Source organism: Fukomys damarensis, unplaced genomic scaffold (genome assembly GCF_012274545.1).
Source record: "Fukomys damarensis isolate Sample0158 unplaced genomic scaffold, DMR_v1.0_HiC HiC_scaffold_19, whole genome shotgun sequence".
NCBI classification, from domain to species: domain Eukaryota; kingdom Metazoa; phylum Chordata; class Mammalia; order Rodentia; family Bathyergidae; genus Fukomys; species Fukomys damarensis.
In genome coordinates, this window is record NW_022900931.1 from 12,508,575 (window position 1) to 12,530,238 (window position 21,664).

Here is a 21,664-nt window from a genome sequence, read left to right on the forward strand (position 1 = left end):
AAGTTTCTTCTTTTATTTTTTTTCTAGATGTCAACTTTTGAACATGTATACATCGTGTTCTGAAGATGGAAAGGGGATCAGGGATAGGGCATGATGGGAGGGGAGAGAGGAGAAAATGGAAGTAAAGAAAAAGATCAAGATGTCATACGTATTTGTTCCAACTACTCACAATGAAAGTATATATCATATATTGCTAACATATACTAATAAACACATTTTAAGATGAATAACAAAAAATTGAGCATTTTTGAGGCCTCTTTCAAGGTGGAGTTTTCTACAATATTGTTTTCATTGTTTCAAAGTATTACAAGAAAAAACGGACAAAACTCCTTTTTCTTGTTTTGAGTCATGATTCACTTTTTTGATACTGATATCTGGTACTAAACATATAAAACATACATCTAATTAATGTAGTTGCATTATTACTTTAATATTTTAAAACAGACCTTGCACATTTTTAAAAGTATACAACCAAATGTATGAAAATTGATTCTAGCACTGCATGTCTTCCTCTTGCATGTAGTTTTGTTTTTGTTTGTACTTCTTTCAGATTGAGTTTATGGGTGATTAACTTTCTGAGCTCTTACATGTGAGAAGAGAATTCTTAGTTTGTATGTGTAGTATTTCAGACCTGTGAAGCCATTGATCAATTCTCTTTCTATGGGCCGCACTGCTGGTGAGACATCTAATACCAATCTAATTCTTGCTGCTTTGTTTCACTGTATTTCTCTGTATGTGGGTCTGTTTTATTTTTATATGCACCTCTAGGTGATACAGCTTTTTAAAATTCTGAACATTTTCCTCTATTGTCTATTCCTTCACTTTGTAATTTATATTTTTTTCCTCCTAGAATTGCAGTTATTCAATATAGATCTACCCTATATATCTAGTCATTTTTACATACACACAGTCATCTGTCACATTATGAACAGGCTACATTCTGAGAAAATCCGGTGCTTGGAGATGGACATTGATTAGAGGTAGAAAAGAGCAATGCAGGAATCGAACCCTTATGCTGGTCCCTTTCTCAGATGACTCCCAGTAGTTTTAGTGCTTCTTCCATATTGAGAAGTGGACAAGCCAAGGCAACACTTTTCTTTGAAGGTTAAGAAGTCCCTTCACCTGCAGCAGGTGATATGACCTTCCAGGGTCATAATGTCCAGAAGTGGGGACATTAGGTCAATTTTTTAGCAAACACAAAATGATGTGTGGTGAATTCCAGAAAAACAGGCAGGAAAGGAGGAAACACAACCCCAGACTCAGAAAAATTTGAACTTTTATTCTTCACTAAGATATAGAATATTTTCTACAAAATGTATGAGTTAAGTATGTTTTAATAGAGACAAAATATTTAAAATATAATTGGGACAATTTAAAAAATCCTCTAATGTTTATGGAACTAGAAAGAGTAAGTAAACAAAACAAAAACAAAATGAATGAAATAAGAACAAAATCTCAAGTCCTAGATGGTATAGTCTTTCCTCCTCTTCTCCAGAAGGAAGCTCCTTGCAATGACAGTTGGGATAAGATTCCAGAGTAAGAGTTATTTTAAGAACACACATGTGATTCATAGAAAAAAGTCTATGTTCCAGACAGGGCAGCCAAGGCCAACTATTTTTCTGTCAGTGAGTTCGCAGGACACCTAGGGGCAGATATTTAATTTGTGCAAGTCCTTACATCTCTTGTACATCTAAAAATAGGTGCTCTCCTTGTCTGTTGTGTTCAGCTGCAAGTATTCCAGCGTGCCTTTCTTATAGCTGGCTATCCGGGTTGGTTTACGGCTTTTTATGCCTGCAGCTTCTCTTTTCTGCAAAGAGCTGGTAATCATGTCTGAAAACTCGGCTTGCAAACGCTGTTGATTTTCCCTGGAAAGAGGGTGGGGAGAGAAAAATGGGTCTTCTCAGCAATTCACACAGAATTAGTCTTTAGCTCCAAAGTCATCAATTCAGTTCCCCAGTTGCTCATTTAATGTATAACCTGTGCGAGGAAGTCTAAAGAATACAAAATAACCCTTGTCGTTGATGAGTTTACAGGACTGTCATCCCTGCAACGTGTGGTTGTAGAATAAGAATATATTGTAGACAAGAAGTTAGACTTAAGGTGAAGTAGCTTAGTGATACAATTTGGAAGATCGAGGTTTCCAGCTTACACCACAGAGGAAGGGGAAAGAAGCCAGAGGATGCTAGGCCCCTACCACACAACTCTGAGAACTCACTGTTCCCACACATTCCTAGGACTGAAAATATCTTGGGAGATCACCTCAGGATGGTGGAGAGTTTCGAGAGTTTAGAATAGACCCAGGGCACTTCTAGTAAGGAGCCAGGTTTCCTTGTCCTAGGCAAGATCAGGATTCCCTTGCAGTATCTAACCACTTGCCATCTGTCTGGCTTGGCATCTAGCCCTTTACAAGATAGGGTTTCTCTGCTTTTCAAAAACCATGGCAACAGCCACAAGACTGATTGCCACGTCTACCAACATGGAACTGAACAACTCGAGATCTGAAACCTGTTCATTAGCCCTGAGACTTTGCCTTCTTCATCTCAGGGTGAATACAGATTCCATGTTAAGATCCAGAACCGTGACCTTGGGGCAAGGGGAGGTCCTATTTTCCTCAGGTCGCTCAATGGAAAATCATGGACTGGAGTGAAAATGTATATCTTTGCTTCCAGCATGCGGCAAGTGAGCCCCAAACTGCCTTCTGTTCTCCAGAACAGGTCTGGAACCTGACACTGGTTTCCCAGTGAGAGCATTTAGTCAGTTTGTCAGAAAACAGACTGATGGCTGATGCATCCCAGAACAGGTGGAAGAAGTAGCTCAACTTTTAACTTTGATTCCTGCCTAAAATATAGTACATATTCTGCAAAAATTATGATTTTAGTGGATGTAAGGTATTTAAAATATAACTCGGACAATTAAGAAGTCCTCTGATATGTACAGAAAGGAAAAAGCCAGTAAACTAAACAAAACAAAAACAAAACAAATGAAGTACGCATAAAATCTTAATTCAGTTAAAGATGGTATATTCCTTCTTCCCTTTACTAGGAGGAGGTTCCCTGAAACAGCTGTTGGGAAAAGACTCCAATGTATGGGCTGGGGATTTAGCTCAATGGTTCCACCGCCTGCCTTGCAAGAGCAAGGACCTGAGTTCTATCCCTGGGACCAAAAAAGAAAAAGAAAAAGAAAAGACTCCAGTGTAAAAGGAAGGTGCGTCACTGAAAACACACTTGCGATCCATTTCAAGTGTGTGAATCACATGTGTGAAAATCTAAATAACAGACAGAGCAGTCGAAGCTCTGGATTTTTTCTGTGTCACTGATTTCTCAGGATACTGCAGACAGTTCCTTGCAGCAGTAGGTGAAAGGAGGATTCTAAATCTCTCACTTTTTGGTCCCTTGCTTCATATTCAGGAAGCCGTCACCACTTGCGAGGCACTTGGCCATTTACAACGGCAGTGGTTCATACAATTTACCCACTAGGGGCTCCACCTCCACTCTCCCTCCCTTCTCCATATGCTTACACAGTTGGTGGGGTAGGCAGGCTGTATTCCTGGTCCTTCATTCCGGTTAGCCAGTAGGTTGTTTCTGTCCCTCTCCCCTGCGAGACAAAAGAGTCAGGTCCCATGGAGGCCGACAAGATGATACATCTCTACGTCATCCACTGTTCCCACAGCAGTGTGTTTCCAGAGATCTTTCACCTCCTCATTTCTCATCGATGCCCTTATTTAAGCCCAGCGCCCATGCTTTTACAATTTGTGTTATCTCTAGGCAAATTTTTACCTCCCGAACCATTTTTAAAAATAAATCAGTCACTGGGCAGGCTTTTATGAAAGTACAGATTTCTTTTTCCCCAAGAAATACTTCAAAATATCACCATAGCAACATTTTAAGAATTCTAATTTTAAAAGGAAGAACACTCACCTGTAATTCTGCACTACCAATAAATCCAAACAGTTTTCATTGTCTACATTTTCTTTTAGCCCCCTCTACAACAGTTTTGTCACAAAACTCTGGCCACAGTTTTGGTGCCTTGAGTGTACAGATTATACACATATATGTACTGTGACAAGCATTCTTTCAACAAGAGTAGTTCTAAGGCAGGACATGACAGTGTGGGAGACATCCAGGCCTTAGTCTCACAGCACATGGGGTGGCTTCTGGCTCCTGGAGACCCCAAGGGCATCCTGCTCTCATATTTTCTTAACACCTTGAACATGAGCTTGAGAAATATGATTCTACCCTCACCGCATTTCCTTAATATCCTGATATGAGTCTAAAGCATATGTTCCTGCCTTTATCATACTTCCTTAGTCTTCAGCATAAGCCTGAGGAGCTTGAGCTCTAACGCCCCTAGCGTAACTGAGGGTAACCCCATGGTCATTATAGTACCATTAGCATTATAGTTTTGGTGCCCTCCCTCCTCACTGGGCGTTGGCAGCCATGCTGGTTCTGTCTAGCTCCAAAGAAATTCACAAAATGCCCCTCCCAATGTGAGGTGGACATGCTCAATTAATTGGACACAGACTGGTTAGTTACCACCCCTGCCCACTATTCAAATCTGAGAAAAAACAAGAGAAGCAAATCCTGGAGCTCATCTGAGTTGCCATCTCTGACTCTGCTGACCCTGTTTTGAAAGTGTACTTTTATTACTGACAGTTGCCACCTCTGAGCTCTGCCAAATGTATTCTAACCTTACACATAAAACAGGCAGGGCCACTCTGAGCCAAACTCGCTCTTGGGTTTTCTCTTGGATCTGCTCCATTCTGTGGAGTGTACTTTCCTTTAATAAATCTCTGCTTTTCTTACTACTTCTATATGTTCTGATCAATATATAATACACAATATTCAATATTGTGCTTTGCTCAATATACAAAGGTCTTGGATATTGGGAGAGATTGAGACCAACTGTCCAATAGCATTTGGCTCATTTTGGGGCTATGAAATGAATATAAAATTACTGGAAACTCTGTTTTTGCTAAAGCTTACATTTGAAAAAACAGACTTAAAAAATAGTTTGCTGGCTGTGTTTGGGCTGCAATAATTGACAAACCAACTCTTTTTAGGGGGAAGTGCTCTTGTGTAGAAAATGTATTTATGGAAAACTCAAAAAGTGAATGTAATGTTAGGATACTTTTACATAAAAGGAAGCTTTTCCAAATTGCAACCAAAGTGTAAAGGCCAAAGCATTATGGGTACTGGAAGCAGAGAATCTTCAAGGAGGTAGCTGGCTTCAGACCAATTGTGAAAAGATTGTGCTAACTTTCTAAAAGCATGCTGAGACCCAAGTGGAGGCGATTGGTAGCTTTGAAGGGCAGCTACTTTAAATGTGGGGAAGAGCATGGAGAACCCAAAACAATGATTCTCATCTCTAATGTGATCACAAACACTTGGAATACTTGTTTAAAATTGAGATTTCTAATCTGCATCCACAAGGATCTCAGGACAGCAGACACCTACACTGCAATAAGCACCCGATAACACCAAGTCACAAGTAAACTTTGCAATTCCTTGGTCTGAGCTTTAGAGTAATAAAGGCCATGGGCAAGAGAGGTCTTAGAGAGTGGCATCTTTCAGGGAGAGCAGAGAATGAGGAGACTGTGGTTTTTACTTGAATAAACCTTGAACCAGACTGAAATTTGGGTTTGGAGGATGAAGTGGGGACAAACGTGAAAGCTCTGCGGAGGAATCAGTGGCAGTGTTGTACGTAGTAACAGTTCTGGGTTTATACGCTTTGGTGGGAATGGTGGGTGATCAATATGGGAAAATGAAAAAGAACGCTTCATCTTCGTGCTTTTCAATTTTCTTGGTCAAGTCTCTGTGGACTCCTTACCTTCAGGTACGTTTCTCCTCTCACTTCGTAAAGGAACTGGCACTGAGTTCTCCTCAGGATGGCTATGGTGGAGCTGCTCATATGAATCCTCAAGGCTGCAAATGCAAAACAAATAAATGAAAACCTCCTCTCTTGAGAGCTATGACATGGCTACATTTGTTTTCCTCAAGTCAGTACATCAACAACACCTGAAGCATGGGTCCTAACCAATGAAAAACAAAAATTTTAGTGATGGAACCCTTAAAAATAACATCTGCAAGGCCAGAAGTGTCACATGTGGGAAGGAAGAGGTTCTGGCTCTGGCACTGCTTTTAAGGGTGGGGAATGATGGCTCTCCCTGGGCTTTCTCCACTGACTCTCATTCCAGCTTGCAGTGGCAGCCTCTGGGGCTTCAGTTTTGGACCGACTTTTGTCGTGTCAAGCTGGGGAGCTGGAATTTGGTTTTAGGTCCATGTAAAGGTTCTTGTAAACAGTTTCCACGTTAGGGATAAACCCCTCTAAATAGTTGGAACTTGACTCTAGGGTCTTGATTTTTCTCAAGTTTTCCTCCTCTGAAATGCTGTACTCCTTCTGAAAAGCGAGGGGTGAGGGCATTCCCTTTCATGGATCCACACTGAACGCTCCCTTTCTCACCTCCCTGCCAATGTCACATAAAAAATACTAACAGTAGCAATTGGGAGTAATGGCAGCCCCTAAGTCTACACCTACAGCGTGCCAGAGAATGGCTAAATGCTCAACCTAACACCCCAGCTCCTTTCAGCAACACTCCCAGCAAAGTTGCTATCTCATCTTTAATATCTAACTTCATCTTTCTGAGGCCTAAAAGATCAGGTAACTTTCTCCTCAACTTATGCAGACAGTGCAATTTTAACTCAAGTCTGTCTGACTCTTGCCTTATTCTTTTCTTTGCACCATGATATTCCAGTAAGTACTAATATCAGATTGTGAAGAGACTACCAAAATTGCATCCTGCCTCCTGTGCTGTTGTCAGATCTTACCTCATCTACTAATACTCTTTTCCTCTCTATTATATACTTCTATAACTACCGCTGTCATCAACACTTATTGAACGTTTACAGGCAGCACACTTCACTTCTACCTCACTAGACATGCAGTATGTGCTTTTGCATATATTGTCTACCTAGATCTTTTCTTATCTAAAACGAATTCCTAAAAGAATAAATGAAAGGGAAATAGTCATTTGAACCAGGTGCATAGTCCGTATCTAGTCTAGTGGATTTTTTTTTGGTGGGGGAGATGGAACTTTGGACCTTGTGCTCATGAATCAGGCAGCGGAGTCACTGAGCTAAATCCCCGGCCCCCTAGTGGATTTTTAAAAACTTACATATACTAAATTTCATGACTATTCTGACAGAGCGTGCCTGAATTCCCTGCAGATGAAACAAAAATATAGAGGCTAAAATTGAACAAAAAAAAGAAGAACAAAATAGCTATTCGTAAACAACAACCAAGAAAGCAAACATAACGAGGACTTCATCGACAAGGGCTCTGTCTTCGGCCACACCACACTGAATGCGCCGGATCTCATCTGATCCCAGAAGCTAAGCAGAGTCGGGCCTGGTTAGTACTTGGATGGGAGACATGTTCAGCAGGTGTGAGGGATCTTCTGTAACTCACGGGCACTATGCCTCCCCTTGCTGCACAGTTAATCCTCTGGCTGCCCTCTGCTGAAAGTAAGAACTGTGGTCCTGTAAGAAAAATAATCTTTCCTTACGAAGGCCCGTGGATTCCATCCTGGAGGCTGTGTTGACAGTATCTCCAAATAGACAGTAACGAGGCATCTTGATTCCCACGACTCCAGCGGCACAGGGTCCTGGAATAAAGGACAGAAAGCTGGAGGTGCACACACCAAGGTCAACAAGTTGGATACTTCATGTCATGGAGAAGTAGTGGACCCTGAGAAATGGAAGCCACAATATTTGCTTTAAATGGATGCATCCAACTAGGGAAGCACCATTCTTCACATTTTGCCCCAGCCAAGAAAAATTAGATTGGCCTTGGACAAGAAGGCACTCTAATCACAAAAATGGGACGATTTTGAATGCAAGGCTCTCAGGAAGGACAAAAGCGATTTCACTGCTTGCTTTATTATGACAAATCACATAACCTTGACTCTGGACTGCTGCAGGGCACCACAGATTGGCAGGTTCAGTGGCCCAACATTTGGCTTATTTTTATTTTAAAATGGTATTTGTGGGATTTGTAGCGTAATGATGATGGAAGACCCAGAAGAAAAGGGCTTGCAGTAGTCTTTGTTAAGTGCTGCATGAGCCAGGTGCTGGTTGGGAGATATCTGTGGCACAAGGAGATTTAAACAAGCAGAACAAAAGCTGAAACAAGACAGTGTACTCTCGAATAAGAGATAAGAAGGAAACATTGCTCAAATGAGTATTTGAGTGGGATGATTGAATGCAAGGAGTTAAATATTTCAGAAGTTGAAGATTCACAAACTGCAAAATTGGATTTTGGGCAGGGTGAGTATTAATTTTCTCATTGGCATAGCTGTTTTTGAGATGTATGAGTCACTTTATAGATCTATCTTACCATTATTAACATTTAAAAAAATCTCAAAATATGGGATCTTCCCCTGAGTTCTAAACACTTCACTGTCAGGTTTGATGAAGAGCAAAAGTAGACAAACTAACCCAAGAAACCCTGGCGAAGGGAAGGAACAGTACAGGGAACGTCTTGATCAGACCTCTGAATCCTGCCGCCCAATGCCAGACTGTGCATTGGTAGTGATGGGTCTGTTTATTAAGCGACTGTTTCAAAAACAGAGTGAAAAGGCTGGGAAGGGACAGCAGTCTAAAAATCCCCACCAAAACGATGTTTTATCCTCAATCATCAATACTTTGTAATCATTGACTTTTTTAGCATGACACCACCCCACATTGCATGTGCTTAGTAGCTACTTGCATGCCAGCCTGGTTTGGTAGAGCCCTGGTTTGGCTTGGACACTGAGCAGGTCACAAGGGAAAGGGACTGGGCAGAGACTCAGGGCTCCATGCTCTCTGACTTGGTTCAGCCAGTCCTGCTGCTCACCCTTTCTCCAGGCCTGACAATTTATGATGGGCCAGGAAAGAAGTAGTATGTTTCTCCCTGGCAGACACCCAGGAAGCTACCTAATGTATATATGGAAATGTTTGTGACATTTGGTAATGGACATGATCAGGGAAGGCCATAGCTATGCTCCTGGCTGTTGAAGACATAGCAGCAGTTTTTAACTTCTATTCACTGTCACTTTGAGAACTTCATCAATTCATTACTCAGTTAACAAATAGTCACTGTCAGGCTCCGTGCTTGAAACTACAGACAAAGGCTAAATGACTTTAGCAAGCCTGAGGGATCTTTTGGGATTCCTGTACTCTGGGTCTTCCAACCATAGAAGGCAAGTTTCAGCAAATCACAAGCTGCCAACTGATCATACCAACCCACATATGGTGAACATGGTATTGTAACCAATCCAGCGGTCTCTTTATTTCATTTGTTTTCCATCTGTGCATACTGCCTACTTACACTACCAACTGAAGCACTCTGAGCCTTTTCTAGTTCTAAGGGCGATGGTTTGTGAATTATTTTTTGCTCAATTAAATTCTATGAAGTTTAATTTGTCTAAAGTGTTTCTTTTAATAAGGCTATGAAACTGGCATGGTCTTTGAAATGCCTATGTACCTTCTATACCCCTGCAGTAAGAAGGTAAAGGTATTTCAGCAATCTAACCAGTTATATTTTCCCAGGGGTAATCTAAGCCACTATACTATTATATTTTAATGAAAAATACATAGAAGTTGGGAGTATGGAGAGGGAAGGACTGGGGATGACATGGTAAAGTATGATGACTTCAACGGGGAGTCACAAGCTTCTTGTTTTCATATGTGGTTGGTGTTCATCTATCCAAGAGTGAAAAGTGCAGTTAAAGGTGTATTCCTAAGTGCTCTTGAGGAAGTAGGTCTAAATATGTCAGGATATGTAACAGTGCCCTACATATGGCATACAGAATTGAAGAATAAACCTTATGGGAAAATCAACCGCCTTGGGAAGACTTTCTATCCTCTCTGACTTAGTTGGTACAAGAGGGACACATGGCTCTGCTTGATAAGATTCTTCTCTCCATACCAGAGTGAACTCCAATGCGTATCCATACTGGGAGGCCAGGAAGATGCTCCAGTTCAAAAGTTCCTATGAAGCTGAGGATATCCAAGGCCATCTTGGAAATGTCTATTGCATGCCGATTGCCATTTCTCATAGGCAAACCACTAGCCACCACGTAGGCGTCTCCAATGGTTTCCACCTGTGGAAATACTTTTCATCAGTATTTTAGATCCTTTGAAAGGCCCAGAAACTAAACAGAAGCACAAATACCACATGTCAAATACAGAAGATCTTTTGGAAACTTGGTAGGAACATAGTTTATACATTTTTCTGGGGTCAGCTCAAGACTAGTTCTATGCTGATTTCTTCAGAGGTTTTATGGTCTAATTAAATGGATGATAAAATAGTTTCAAAGGATTTTAACTATGAAAGTATTTCATAATTATATAAATTACACATGTGATAATTCTATAAATGTTTAATCTGATTACTTTTATGTAATTTTAAGGATACTCTCAATTACTACAAAGTTAATCTTTAGTCATCTGTATAATTTTCTATATATTATTTGATAAAAAAAATCATGGGTTCATCTAAGACATAAGACAGATCATATTTGTTATAATGCTAGTGTATTCACTGCTTCCTTTGCAATTACACCAAATACTGTCCATTTTATAGAGGTGAATGGAGAATATGCCACTTTCTCAAAATATAGTGGCCAAAATTCACTCTTACCGAAAATTTTTTTTATGCTACTTCTTAAAGTTAAGTGGTTATTGTGACATTTGACCCATCAAATTCTTCCACTTGTCTTTACATTTTAGGTCAGACTCAGCTATAATTAACTAAATGTTCAATTAGGACAAGAGTAACAGAGGCAACCAGCTGAGTCTCTGATGACCTTGAGCTTTACAACTGTTTCAGCCTGGGAGGTGAAGCAGTTACCTTGTAGACGTCATGGCGATCAACAATCTGGTCAAAACTCTTATAGAGGTCATTAAGCATGTCCACCACTTCCATGGGGGTGCTGTATTTGCAGATTGTAGTGAAACCTACAATGTCACTGAAATAGATTGTCACTTCCTCATATAGCTCTGGCTCTACGATACCTTTTTCCTTCAGAGACTGTACCACTAGCCTAGATGAGAAAGGAAGGAAAAAAGAATGCCTTCAACTTCAGTAAATTTTTCTAGTTTTATCTAAATGTTTCAGATAGAAATAACTGTCCACCAGGTGTCCAAGAATTTTTTTTTAAGATAAGGTTTCACTAAGTTGTCCAGTCTTGAAATTGTCCTGCCTTAAAAGTAGCTGGAATTATAGGTGTGTGCCACCATGCCTGGTAAGAATTCAAGAATTCAAGATTTCCAATAAATTCCAATTAGTCTCTAGGGAGCAAAGATGGTTTACAAACACTGTATACCTACGCGCACATATAATACATGTATTTGAGCTCAGATAAGTATGAGCAGGTTCAATATTAACATTGGATTAACTCTTATGCATGTGCATACTGTAACACTTATATATACATACTTGCCCATTTGAGATCTCTCTGTTGATTATCAAATTCTTAAAGTATAGCTCTGTATCCAGAAGCAGAGGAGAGTGTGTCATTAATGTAGGAGTTTGACTCACCAGAGCTACCAGGTATGGCTTTCTCATCAAAGCTGATAGTTTTACTTCCCTGGAACATTAACCTGGTATTGTTTAGTACCACTATGAAGGAACAATGCAACTAACTTAATTTTGATGTGTTTGAAACCAGATTTTATCTGACACATATTGAACAGGATTCAGGTCTTTTAAAGAACAAAACCAACCACCATGTAAAGAAGTCAAAACTGGTAAATGCAAAGCCAAAAAGAAGCAACTTAGAGTGGCTTAAGAGCTGCTGAAGGATATGAGGAGTGGCATGTGGGGAAGAGGTTAAGAGCAAATCTTTTAGGAATGAGCCCACACTTCTCTGTGGATTCAGTTGCCTAGTCATTGAGAAAGGACCACTGGATGCTCTGCCACTTGGGAACCACTTGGGAACATGTCGACTACAGAACCACTAGAATCAGAACCTAGAAGCTGAGGTCACTGAAAAATTCTGTAAATTCTACAAATGAAAAAGCTAAGGCTTGTGAAGGAAACATGAGTTATGTAGCTCTCAAAGTCCACAAAGGACAGAGCTGGTACTAGAACTCAGTGACATCCTGGTCCTTCATTAATTAAATTTTTAAATGAATTGAATTTTTAATTTAATTAAATTTAACATTTTCCTGTTTTGCTTTTTGCTGAGCATTGTGGAAGTCACAGAGATATAAAGATTATATTGGATTTTCATCTTCACATTTTAATTCTCCTCTTATCTTAACACTTCTCAGTTATTATCTGAGTATCAACACTTAGAAAACTTTGAACTTGGAAGTTTGATTTTCTCTCTGTCATGGCCATAGCACTGTCTCCTAAAGCAGAAGTCAAGGGGAGCTCGCAGATGCTGCTGGGGTGGGGTATCAGAACGCATCTCCTCACCACCTCTGCCACAGAGAGCCCCACTTCCTGAACTTGGTGGCAAGGGGAAAGCCAAGACACTCATCTGCAGTGCTTGAAAATATCTTCTGGTTCACACATTTCACAGGCACTTTTAATTTCTGCTTTAAGATTGTGGAGAGACAGACAGCAGTTGCCTAAGGTGACAGACAATAAAGGTGGCAAAGAGACATTGGAGCTCAGTCATCTAACTGCACAGTAAATGCTCCTCCCACGGCATCACAACCACTGGAAATAAAATCCTTTTTCTGGGTATTCAGAGTACAAATCCAAGCAAGACCCAGCAAAGAACATGCAATTTAAAATCCAATAATCTGGAGAAGAATATTCAAAAGAAGACAATCTAAATAGATAAAAACAAAACAGAAAGAACAATGACAATCCTGGACAGATACACTGAAGCTTTCAGCTTTAAGCCATGCATCCCAGCTGTGGAATTGTGGGAAATTACACACGAGGGAAGACTTGCCTTACCTTGGCAGCAACATAAAGTTGAGTCTGTCAGCTCGATCCCTCTCTGCCTTGTATAGCTGTGTCCTTTCCTCTACCAGATGTTCCAGGTTTCGGGAATACAGCTGTAGACGTCGGATCAAGGTATCCATGTATGATTCATTTTTTTGGTCATGAAACAGGCTGTGGGAAGTAATAGATAAATAGCTCTTACACATTATCAAGAAAAATGAACATATAGTACAACAGTGGACACATATGATCTTGTTTTGTTTCTTCAAATGGGGAATTGAACAAAGAAATTAAGAGTACTCACAAACATAAAAAAAAAATCAACCTTAGGAGAAAGCAGAGTAATGGAAATAAAAATTTTTAAAAAGAAAAACAAGTGTTAGAACAATGATTAAAAATGCCAAAGAAGGAGAAACTGTATACAGTAGAATCTTTCCAGATAATGATCTGGTAAAACATAAGCTTTAAAAATGCTTATTACCTATCTACTCATTAACTCAATTTCTAAAAATTATCCAAAAGAGGTCAGGTGTGGTGGTACAAGAAAAGCAGTCTTATAAGGGAAATTAATAGCAGTGAATATTCATATTAGAAAACATAGTGAGCTCAATTAAACAACCTGATATGGAACCTCAAGCTTTTAGAAAAAGAAGATTAGGACTAACTCAATTCTCATACAAGGGAGGGAATTATAAAGATCAGAGCAGAAATCAAGGCAGTGGAGACTAAGAGAATGATACCAAAAAAAAAAAAAATCAATGAAGCAAAGAGTTGGTGAAGGGAGGACATGGACAAGGGGAAAAAAATGAGAACCAAGACCTGTCATGTAAAGGTACAAGATTCCAATAATGAATGTAACTGTACTGTATACCTAAAATGTACCAATAAACTCAATGAGGAAAAAAAAGAGTTGGTTCTTAGAAAGAATAAACAAAATTGACAAACCTTTAGCCAACCTTATACAAAAAAGGAAAGAAAAGGCAAAGATCCATGGAATTAGTCATGAAAAGGGTGAAATTACAATGGACACAGCAGAAATCCAGAGGATCATCAATACCTACTTTGAGAACCTATACTCCAATAAGATGGAAAACACAGAAGAAATGGATAGACTTCTAGATACCTATGAATTACCAAAGTTGAACGAAGAAGACCTAAAAATTCTAAACAAACCAATATCAATCAATGAAATTGAAAACATATTTAAAAGCTTACCAATTAAGAAAGCCCTGGGCCCTGATGGCTTCACTACTGAATTCTACAAGACATTTAGGGAGGAACTACTGCCACTACTATTTAAACTCTTCAGTGAAGTAGAAAAGGAAGAATTACTCCCAAATTAATTCCTGGAAGTAAGCATCACCTTGATCCCCAAAGCAGAGAAAGACCCAAATGAAAAACAGAACTGTACGCTGATCTCACTAATGAACATAGATGCAAAAATTCTTGATAAGATACTGATCAAGTGGGATTCATCCCAGAGATGCAGGGTTGGTTCAACATATGCAAATCAATAAATGTAATACATTATATTAATACAGCCAAGGACAAAAAATATATGATCATCTAAGTAGATTCATAAAAACATTTGACAAAGTCCAAAACGCATTCATGACAAAAAAAAAAAAAAAAAAAAAAAAAAAAAAAAGAAAAGAAAAAAAATCCTACAAAAAATTGGAATAAGGGCCGGGGATTTAGCTCAATGGTTCCACTGCCTGCCTTGCAAGCACAAGGACTGGAGTTCAATCCCCTATACCAAAAAAACAAAACAAAAAAACAAACAAAAAAACCCAATGGCCAATATCATAATAAATGGTCAAAAACAGAAATCCACACTAAAACAGGGTGTCTGCTATCATAACTCCTGTTCAATACAGTTTTGGAAACATTAGCCATAGCAATTAGAGAAGAGAAAGAAATAAAAGAAATAAAGATTGGAAAGGAAGATGTCAAATTGTCATTATTTGCAGACAACCTGATACTCTGTATAGAAGATCCCAAGAACTCCAATAAAACTCTTCTAGACTTTGTAACCAAATTCAGTACCTGGATACAAAGTCAACACACAAAAATCAATAGCTTCTCTGTACATGCACAACAGACTCACTGAGAGAGAGATAGGGCAAAGAATTCCTTTCACAATAGCATCCAAAAAATTGAAATACCTAGGAATCAACCTAATGAAAGAAATCAAAGACCTCTGCTCTGAAAACTACACCACTCTGAAAAAAGTGATTGAAGAGGATATCAGAAAATGGACGACATTCCTTGCTCTTGGGTAGGAAGAACTAACACAGTGAAAATGGTCATACTTCCAAAACTGCTGTATAGATTCAATGCAATCCCAATTGAAATTCCAGCAGCATACTTCATGGACCTAGAGGAAACAATCCAAAAATTCATTCGGAAAAAGAAGAGACCTAGAATAGCAAAACCAGTTCCAGGCAATAAAGACAAGGTAGGAGGCATAACAATCCCCAACTTGAAACTATACTACAAAGCTAGTGTGATAAAAACAGCATGGTACTGGCAAAGAAATAGACCAGAGTACCAGATTAGAAGATGCAGAAACAACTCCAGACACATTTGTCTTCAACAGGAGCCAAACGTTCTCACTGGTGGAAAGATAGCTCTTTAATAAATGGTGCTGGAAAAGCTGTGTTTCAACTTGCCAAAGATTAAAACTAGATCTATATCTCTCACCATGCACTCAACTAAAATGGAAATGGTTTAAAGATCTGAATATTAAAACAGAAACACTAAATCAGCTGTAAGAGAGGTTAGGTAGAACTCTTGAAGATATTGGAGTAGGAAAAGATTTTATAAACAAAACCTCAGTTGCCCATGAACTAGCACAAATAATCAACAAGTGGGATCTCTTCTTATTAAAAATCTTGTGCACAGCAAGAGAAACCACCAACAGTGTGAAGAGAGAATCCACAAAGTGGGAAAAAATTTTCACCAGCTGTTCCTCAGAAAAAGGTCTACTGTCTAGAATATATAAAGAACTTAAAAAAATTAGACTGCCCAAATTTAAAGACCCAATCCAAAAATGGGCATCTGAAATAAACAGATATTTATCAGACAAAGAAGTAGCAAATAAACATATGAAAACATGTTCAACATCGTTGATTATTTGAGAGATGCAAATGATAACAATGCTGAGACTCCACCTCACCCCAGAAAGAATGGCTACTATCATGAATTCAACCAATAAAAAATGCTGGTGGGGATATGGGGAAAAAGGAACACTTCTCCAATGTTGATGGGAGTGTAGACTGGTGCAACCACTGTGGAAATCAGTATGGAGATACCTCAAAGAACTAGGATTGGAAGTCCCATTTGACCTAGCTATTCTCCTGTGGTGTACATCCCCAAAATAATTAAAAGACTCATACCACAGTGATATATGTGCACACATGTTCATAGTGGCATAATTTGTTATAGCTAAAACTTGGAAAGAGCCCAATTGCCCATCAACTGGAGACTGGATAAAGAAAATGTTTTTTTTTTCTTCTATAAAATGGAGTACTACACAGCCATAAAGAATGAGAAACTAGAGACATTTAGAGCTAAATGGATGCACACTGAGGCCATACTCTTAAGTGAAATAAACAGCTCACACATGTGTCTTCTATAAAATGGAGTACTACACAGCCATAAAGAATGAGAAACTAGAGACATTCAGAGCTAAATGGATGCACACTGAGGCCATACTCTTAAGTGAAATAAACAGCTCACACATGTGTAAATACCAAATAGTTTCTCTGGTGTGAAAAACTGAAAGTGTACTTAAGGACTAAAAGGTATAATAATGAGAAATAGGAAGAAAAGGGGGAAAGGGGATGGGTAAGTGGGATGGGTAAGGGAAAGGAAAGACAGGAATGCAATTAATATGAGAAAATGAAAAATGGAAACAAAGTCTTTGTAAATAGGGAGGGGTGGAGGGGTTGAAGGGAGGGTAGTAGAATGGGGGAAAAATTAGAACCAAGATAGATTACGTAAAGTTACAATTTTCTAATGATGAATGTCATTATATTGTACAACTAAAATTTACCAATAAAATTAATTTAAACATTTTTTATTTTGAGATAGGCTCTCACCAAGTTTCTGAGACTGGCCGCAAACTTGTGATCCTCCTGCCTCTGCTCCCCAAGTAGTTGGAGTTAAAGGTATGTACCACTACACCCAATTCAATTTTTAGTTTTTGAAAACTAGCAATCATGTGCTGGAAAACAAGTACTTTTACTTTCTTGGTTGCTTATTCATTATTATAACATTTTAAGAACATACAATTTGCAATAAAATCGTTTGTAAAAATAGTGTGGAAGTGTAAATGGAAGCATAAGAAAAAAATCAAGAAGAGCAACGCCGAGCCCCATGTTATCCACTCAGGACAGAGAACCAGTGTCCTACAGCAAAACATCCAACTTTGAATTATTTTGTTAGATCAAGGAGGCACAGATGAGACAGGTCCTGGCTTCGTGTGACACTGTGATGTCTGATAAGTCTGGTACAGAGCACGGCAACAAGACATAGTGAGTTCTCAGTGTTGTGTGTACCACAGATCATGTTCATAAGCTATGAAGTCGCAGTAAGAGGTGCTGAGTAAATCAGGGCCATTTCAGTATGACAATGACAATGACGATCAGAACATTAACAATTGTAAGTTTCCACTCTCCTCTCAGGAGGAGATGGCTTTACGCCATCATCCCCAGGGCGAGGAGGGATGTTTGTTAGAACTCCAATACGTTTCTGAGTCCTACCCAAGACCTCTTTGAGTGCAAATTGTTGCACTTGAGATTAAGAAGCAGAATTTATTTTAACATGCTCCCAGGGGACTGGTACTTGACCCCTCTAGAGAAGGCCAGCTGGGTACAGTGGGGAAGTATAAGGGACGAAAATGGATTGTTTACTGCATGATGCATTGATTTAATTGAAACAGTCTCCTCAGCCTGTAGTGTATATCTTACTCAAATGGGGAGCTATTAAAACTCCTATTGCCACCTCTACTCCAGCCGAATTTCATCAGACTCTCTAGGCTGGACCCAAGCTTCCGTATTTTGCAAGCTCCTCATGTGATTCCACCCTCCAGCCAGGCTAACGATCGGAGCTCAGTTTAATCTGATCTTAGGAACAGGTCTGTGGAGGGGTGAAAAGGGAAGGGAATTAAATCCTTTATACTTCTGGTTCTATTTGCACAACTGATTCCTTCGTTCTGCCAACCAATGACTGTTCTCATGAACTTCCTGCTACCTCATTTCCAGCCCCAGGCTTTTAGCCTCTTTAAGCATTTGAATCTTTTGACCTAATAAGAACCAAGAAAGTAAGAGCTGCCGAAACTGTAGAAATCATCTTTTTCAATCCAATTTCACTAATGAGAAAACTGACATCCTGCAAGCATGTTTTGCCATGCATCCCAGCCCAGAGCAACTTATTACCAGATTGTAGTGTGGAAATTGAGTTTCCTAACTCCTACTTTAGTGTTCTTTCTCATCTGCCGTGTATTAATTGAAAACACGGACCAGCTAGAATCCAGTCTTTCTGGACTCAGTGGACCCTTGACTTATGAACTTGATCGGTTCCCAAGGGCTGGTTCTAATTACCTTCATACAACTGAGATCTGTATGTTTACCTGGGTACACTCCATAGATAAGAAAAGGCAGATGAATCTTCCATTAACCTAATGAACCCAAGTTGTTTGTATGTCAGGCTGGTCATAACTTGAGGGTCTACTTTGTTTGCTTTTTTCCCTTCCACCCTGAATTATACTCTGATTTATGACACAAATCTTAAATATCTAGAGTTAAAGCTAGCGATTTTTAAGATCTTAAGAACTATTGAGGGCTTTACAGATTTTTCAGAACCCATGTTAGACATCTAAATTATAACCACCTGTAGAAGCTTTGGAAAACTATATTTTTTAACAGGAAAATTTATGATGGATCAGAATTTATTTTTCAGCCAAATGGGTTTTGACTCTGAGTATTTAACTTTCCAAGGTTATATGGTCCTAAGAAAATGGCCAGCTTTCTTGTCCCTTCCTGTTAGCTTTGCTGTGATAGGTATTGGTTGTAGCCAAGGATTTTTCTTTGGAAAGAGCACCCTCATTCTTCGTGCCACTAAGTGCCAACTACCATTGAAAAATTCAAAATTCATGAAAAAAAGTGAAAATGTCAGACCCAAATATCTTGGCCAGTGTGTTCTCAATTTTCTTGAAATCTGGTCTCTTTTCTGGATCTTCCTCCCAGCAGTTTTTTACAAGTAGATATACCTGGAAGAAGGAAGGGTCAATTACTTCAGGGATGGTAACTTAGCCATGATAGTCTCAGATCCTATGTTTGAGGAGTAATGAAGGCAGGGAATATTCTACAAATATCCCCAATTCTGACAATGAGGCTAAGTCTCCATTTCCCTACATTTTCTGTCTCAGACATCACTACCTACACTATATTACTCAGCCATCCCCTTGGGTGATATTGATGAAAAAATGCAGTACCAGCTTGGATAGGGCAGAGTTGATGGGAGAGACAAAAATGCTTTACATAGGTTTATTTTGGGGAGGAAAAAAAATAATTGGGCCAGCTGGGGATTTAGCTCAGCGGTGCCTCCACCTGCCTCTCAAGGGCAACGTCCCGAGTTTGATCCCCGATACCAAAATAACTAACTAACTAGCTAACTAACTAACTAACTAACTAAATAAATAAATAAAATAATAATATAATAATAATAGGGCTTGGTGAGTATAAGACAAATGACTGTAAATGAGAATAAAAGCTCAGTTGTCAGCTGTTCTCTACCGCCTGGGGAGCATATGTGAAATCTGTTACATCTGGGCCCTTCCCCAAGAGATTCTGATTTAATTGTCTTGTGAAATGGCCTGAGTAGGGTTTCCAGATTTAGCACTTCAAAATACAGGACAGCCAGTTAAATGTGAATTTCAAGGGGGAAAAAAAAGGAATAATTCATCAGTACAAGTCCATCCCAAATTTTGCATGAGCAAAGGGGAATAGTATATATATATTCTAAATTCTCTGTGTGATTGCAGTGAGCAGGTACAGTGGAAGAGTGACAGAGAAAACGGAGTTGTGGCACAAGAGGGAGAATCAGGAATCCCCATCTCTTCTGCTAACTGTGTTTCCAGCTTTTGTCCAAGAATGAATTCTTCCCTTACAGCCTCTGGATGAGCATGACCTCAACAAGAACTTGACTTCAGACTTCCAGCCTCCAACACACTGTTGCTCTCACCCACACCTTTATGGTAAACTGTGATAGCAGATGAAAGAAAGGAGCAAGTACTCACTTCCAGCTCCTTTTCCTCTGCTGTTTCCAGGAATAGATCTGGGCGGAAGGGTTTCAGTGCATCACAGTTTTCCACTCTGAAAATCTTTTCTGATTAGATGAGAATAGATTACAAGAGAGAATATGGCATGAAGAAGCTTCAGTGGAATCTGCATGGGTTCGCTTCCTGATGGTTCTTCAGCCTGGCAGGAGTGTTTCAGGGTGGGGACCAGCTCTCCATGGGTATTGAATGAGTGAGCTGAGAGTCTTATCCCACTCATACCCAGGAAGTTACTCAAGGTTAGGTTCTGACACCTTAATACTCAACTTGGACACCACCATCTTCAGGAGGCTTCCTCTGCCCCATACTCTGGTGCCTGCCCCACACTGCTCAGTCATCCTTCCACCCAAGACGTGATAAATGCTCAATAAGCAAGGACTGGATGCATGGAATAATGCATTTTCCTCTGAAAGTATGTGATTGCAAAAACTCTGTAGATCTTTTTGTAAGGACTAAACATATGTATGTTGTCTTGCTACTTTAGGTATTAAGCAGACAGGTATTATTCTCTTATTGGAATCAGAAGAAAAAGGGGAAACTGTAGGATAGCACTTCTTAACGAGAATACTGATAACAGCGACATCTGGCAGCATGTATCACCTTGTGCTTTTTGGAGCACTCTAACAGTTCTCCCAGTGTTCTTGGGAAATGTGTGGCGCAGGTGAGAACTCATCACTTTGGAGCATGAGGGCCGTGAGATGTGGTTGCCAGGCGAATGCAGGTTGGCCGGTTCCCATTAGGGGCAGACAAAGGGTACAGGCTTACCCTTCTGGTCCCGGCAGCTCAAGGTGTAGAAGGTTTCCCTCCGCAGCACGATCTCCTGAGCGATAATCCCGAAGCTGTACACATCTCCTTTCTGAGAGCTGTTGGCCTGGCGCAGGTGCTCAGGGGCGGTCCAGAGGTCTGCATATTTGGACAGTGAGAGGCCGAAACTGAGGCAGTGAGCGACCTGCAGGCCTCTGGCCTACTTTTCCTAAGTCCCTACACTGTCTGCCCTGAATGCTGGTGGCCTTGGATGAAAATGATCCCAAACTTTTGAGGAACTGATGCTAATTCTAGGGATAGGAGGGAGAACACACACTTACCTTGTAAACTAGAAATTGCAGAATTTGAGTAAGGTCAAATGGTAATATGTTCTCTTAAACTGCTTGGATGGCTGCTCTGAAAACCCTCAAGGTCTTTCTGGAAGAGGGCCTGGTACATAGTAAGTATTCAGTGAATATACGTTGAATGAGTGCAGAATATAAGAGGCTGAGGAACGTGACAGCTGATGAGACATATAGAATGAACCTATGAAAGGTTTCTTAAATAAGTATAAACATATATTAAAATATATTTGAAATATGTATATTATAATTTATTACTTATATACTGTTCTTTTCT

At 39.6% G+C, this 21,664-nt stretch overlaps 1 protein-coding gene across 1 annotated transcript in view; it reads right to left on the reverse strand.

Moving 5' to 3' along the window:
* Positions 1 to 1,495: 1,495 nt before the first annotated feature.
* Gucy2c (guanylate cyclase 2C) overlaps positions 1,496 to 21,664 on the reverse strand; it is a 69,012-nt gene continuing 48,843 nt past the window's right edge. The window contains exons 18-27 of the mRNA XM_010638420.2: positions 21,047 to 21,184; positions 20,243 to 20,331; positions 19,122 to 19,213; positions 12,952 to 13,110; positions 10,888 to 11,080; positions 9,964 to 10,138; positions 7,562 to 7,660; positions 5,827 to 5,921; positions 3,518 to 3,594; positions 1,496 to 1,865 (exon numbers count right to left, since the gene is read on the reverse strand). Of these exons, the coding sequence (XP_010636722.1) occupies positions 1,691 to 1,865; positions 3,518 to 3,594; positions 5,827 to 5,921; positions 7,562 to 7,660; positions 9,964 to 10,138; positions 10,888 to 11,080; positions 12,952 to 13,110; positions 19,122 to 19,213; positions 20,243 to 20,331; positions 21,047 to 21,184 (1,292 nt within the window). The 3' untranslated portion in view covers positions 1,496 to 1,690. The remainder of the gene's footprint in view (positions 1,866 to 3,517; positions 3,595 to 5,826; positions 5,922 to 7,561; positions 7,661 to 9,963; positions 10,139 to 10,887; positions 11,081 to 12,951; positions 13,111 to 19,121; positions 19,214 to 20,242; positions 20,332 to 21,046; positions 21,185 to 21,664) is intronic.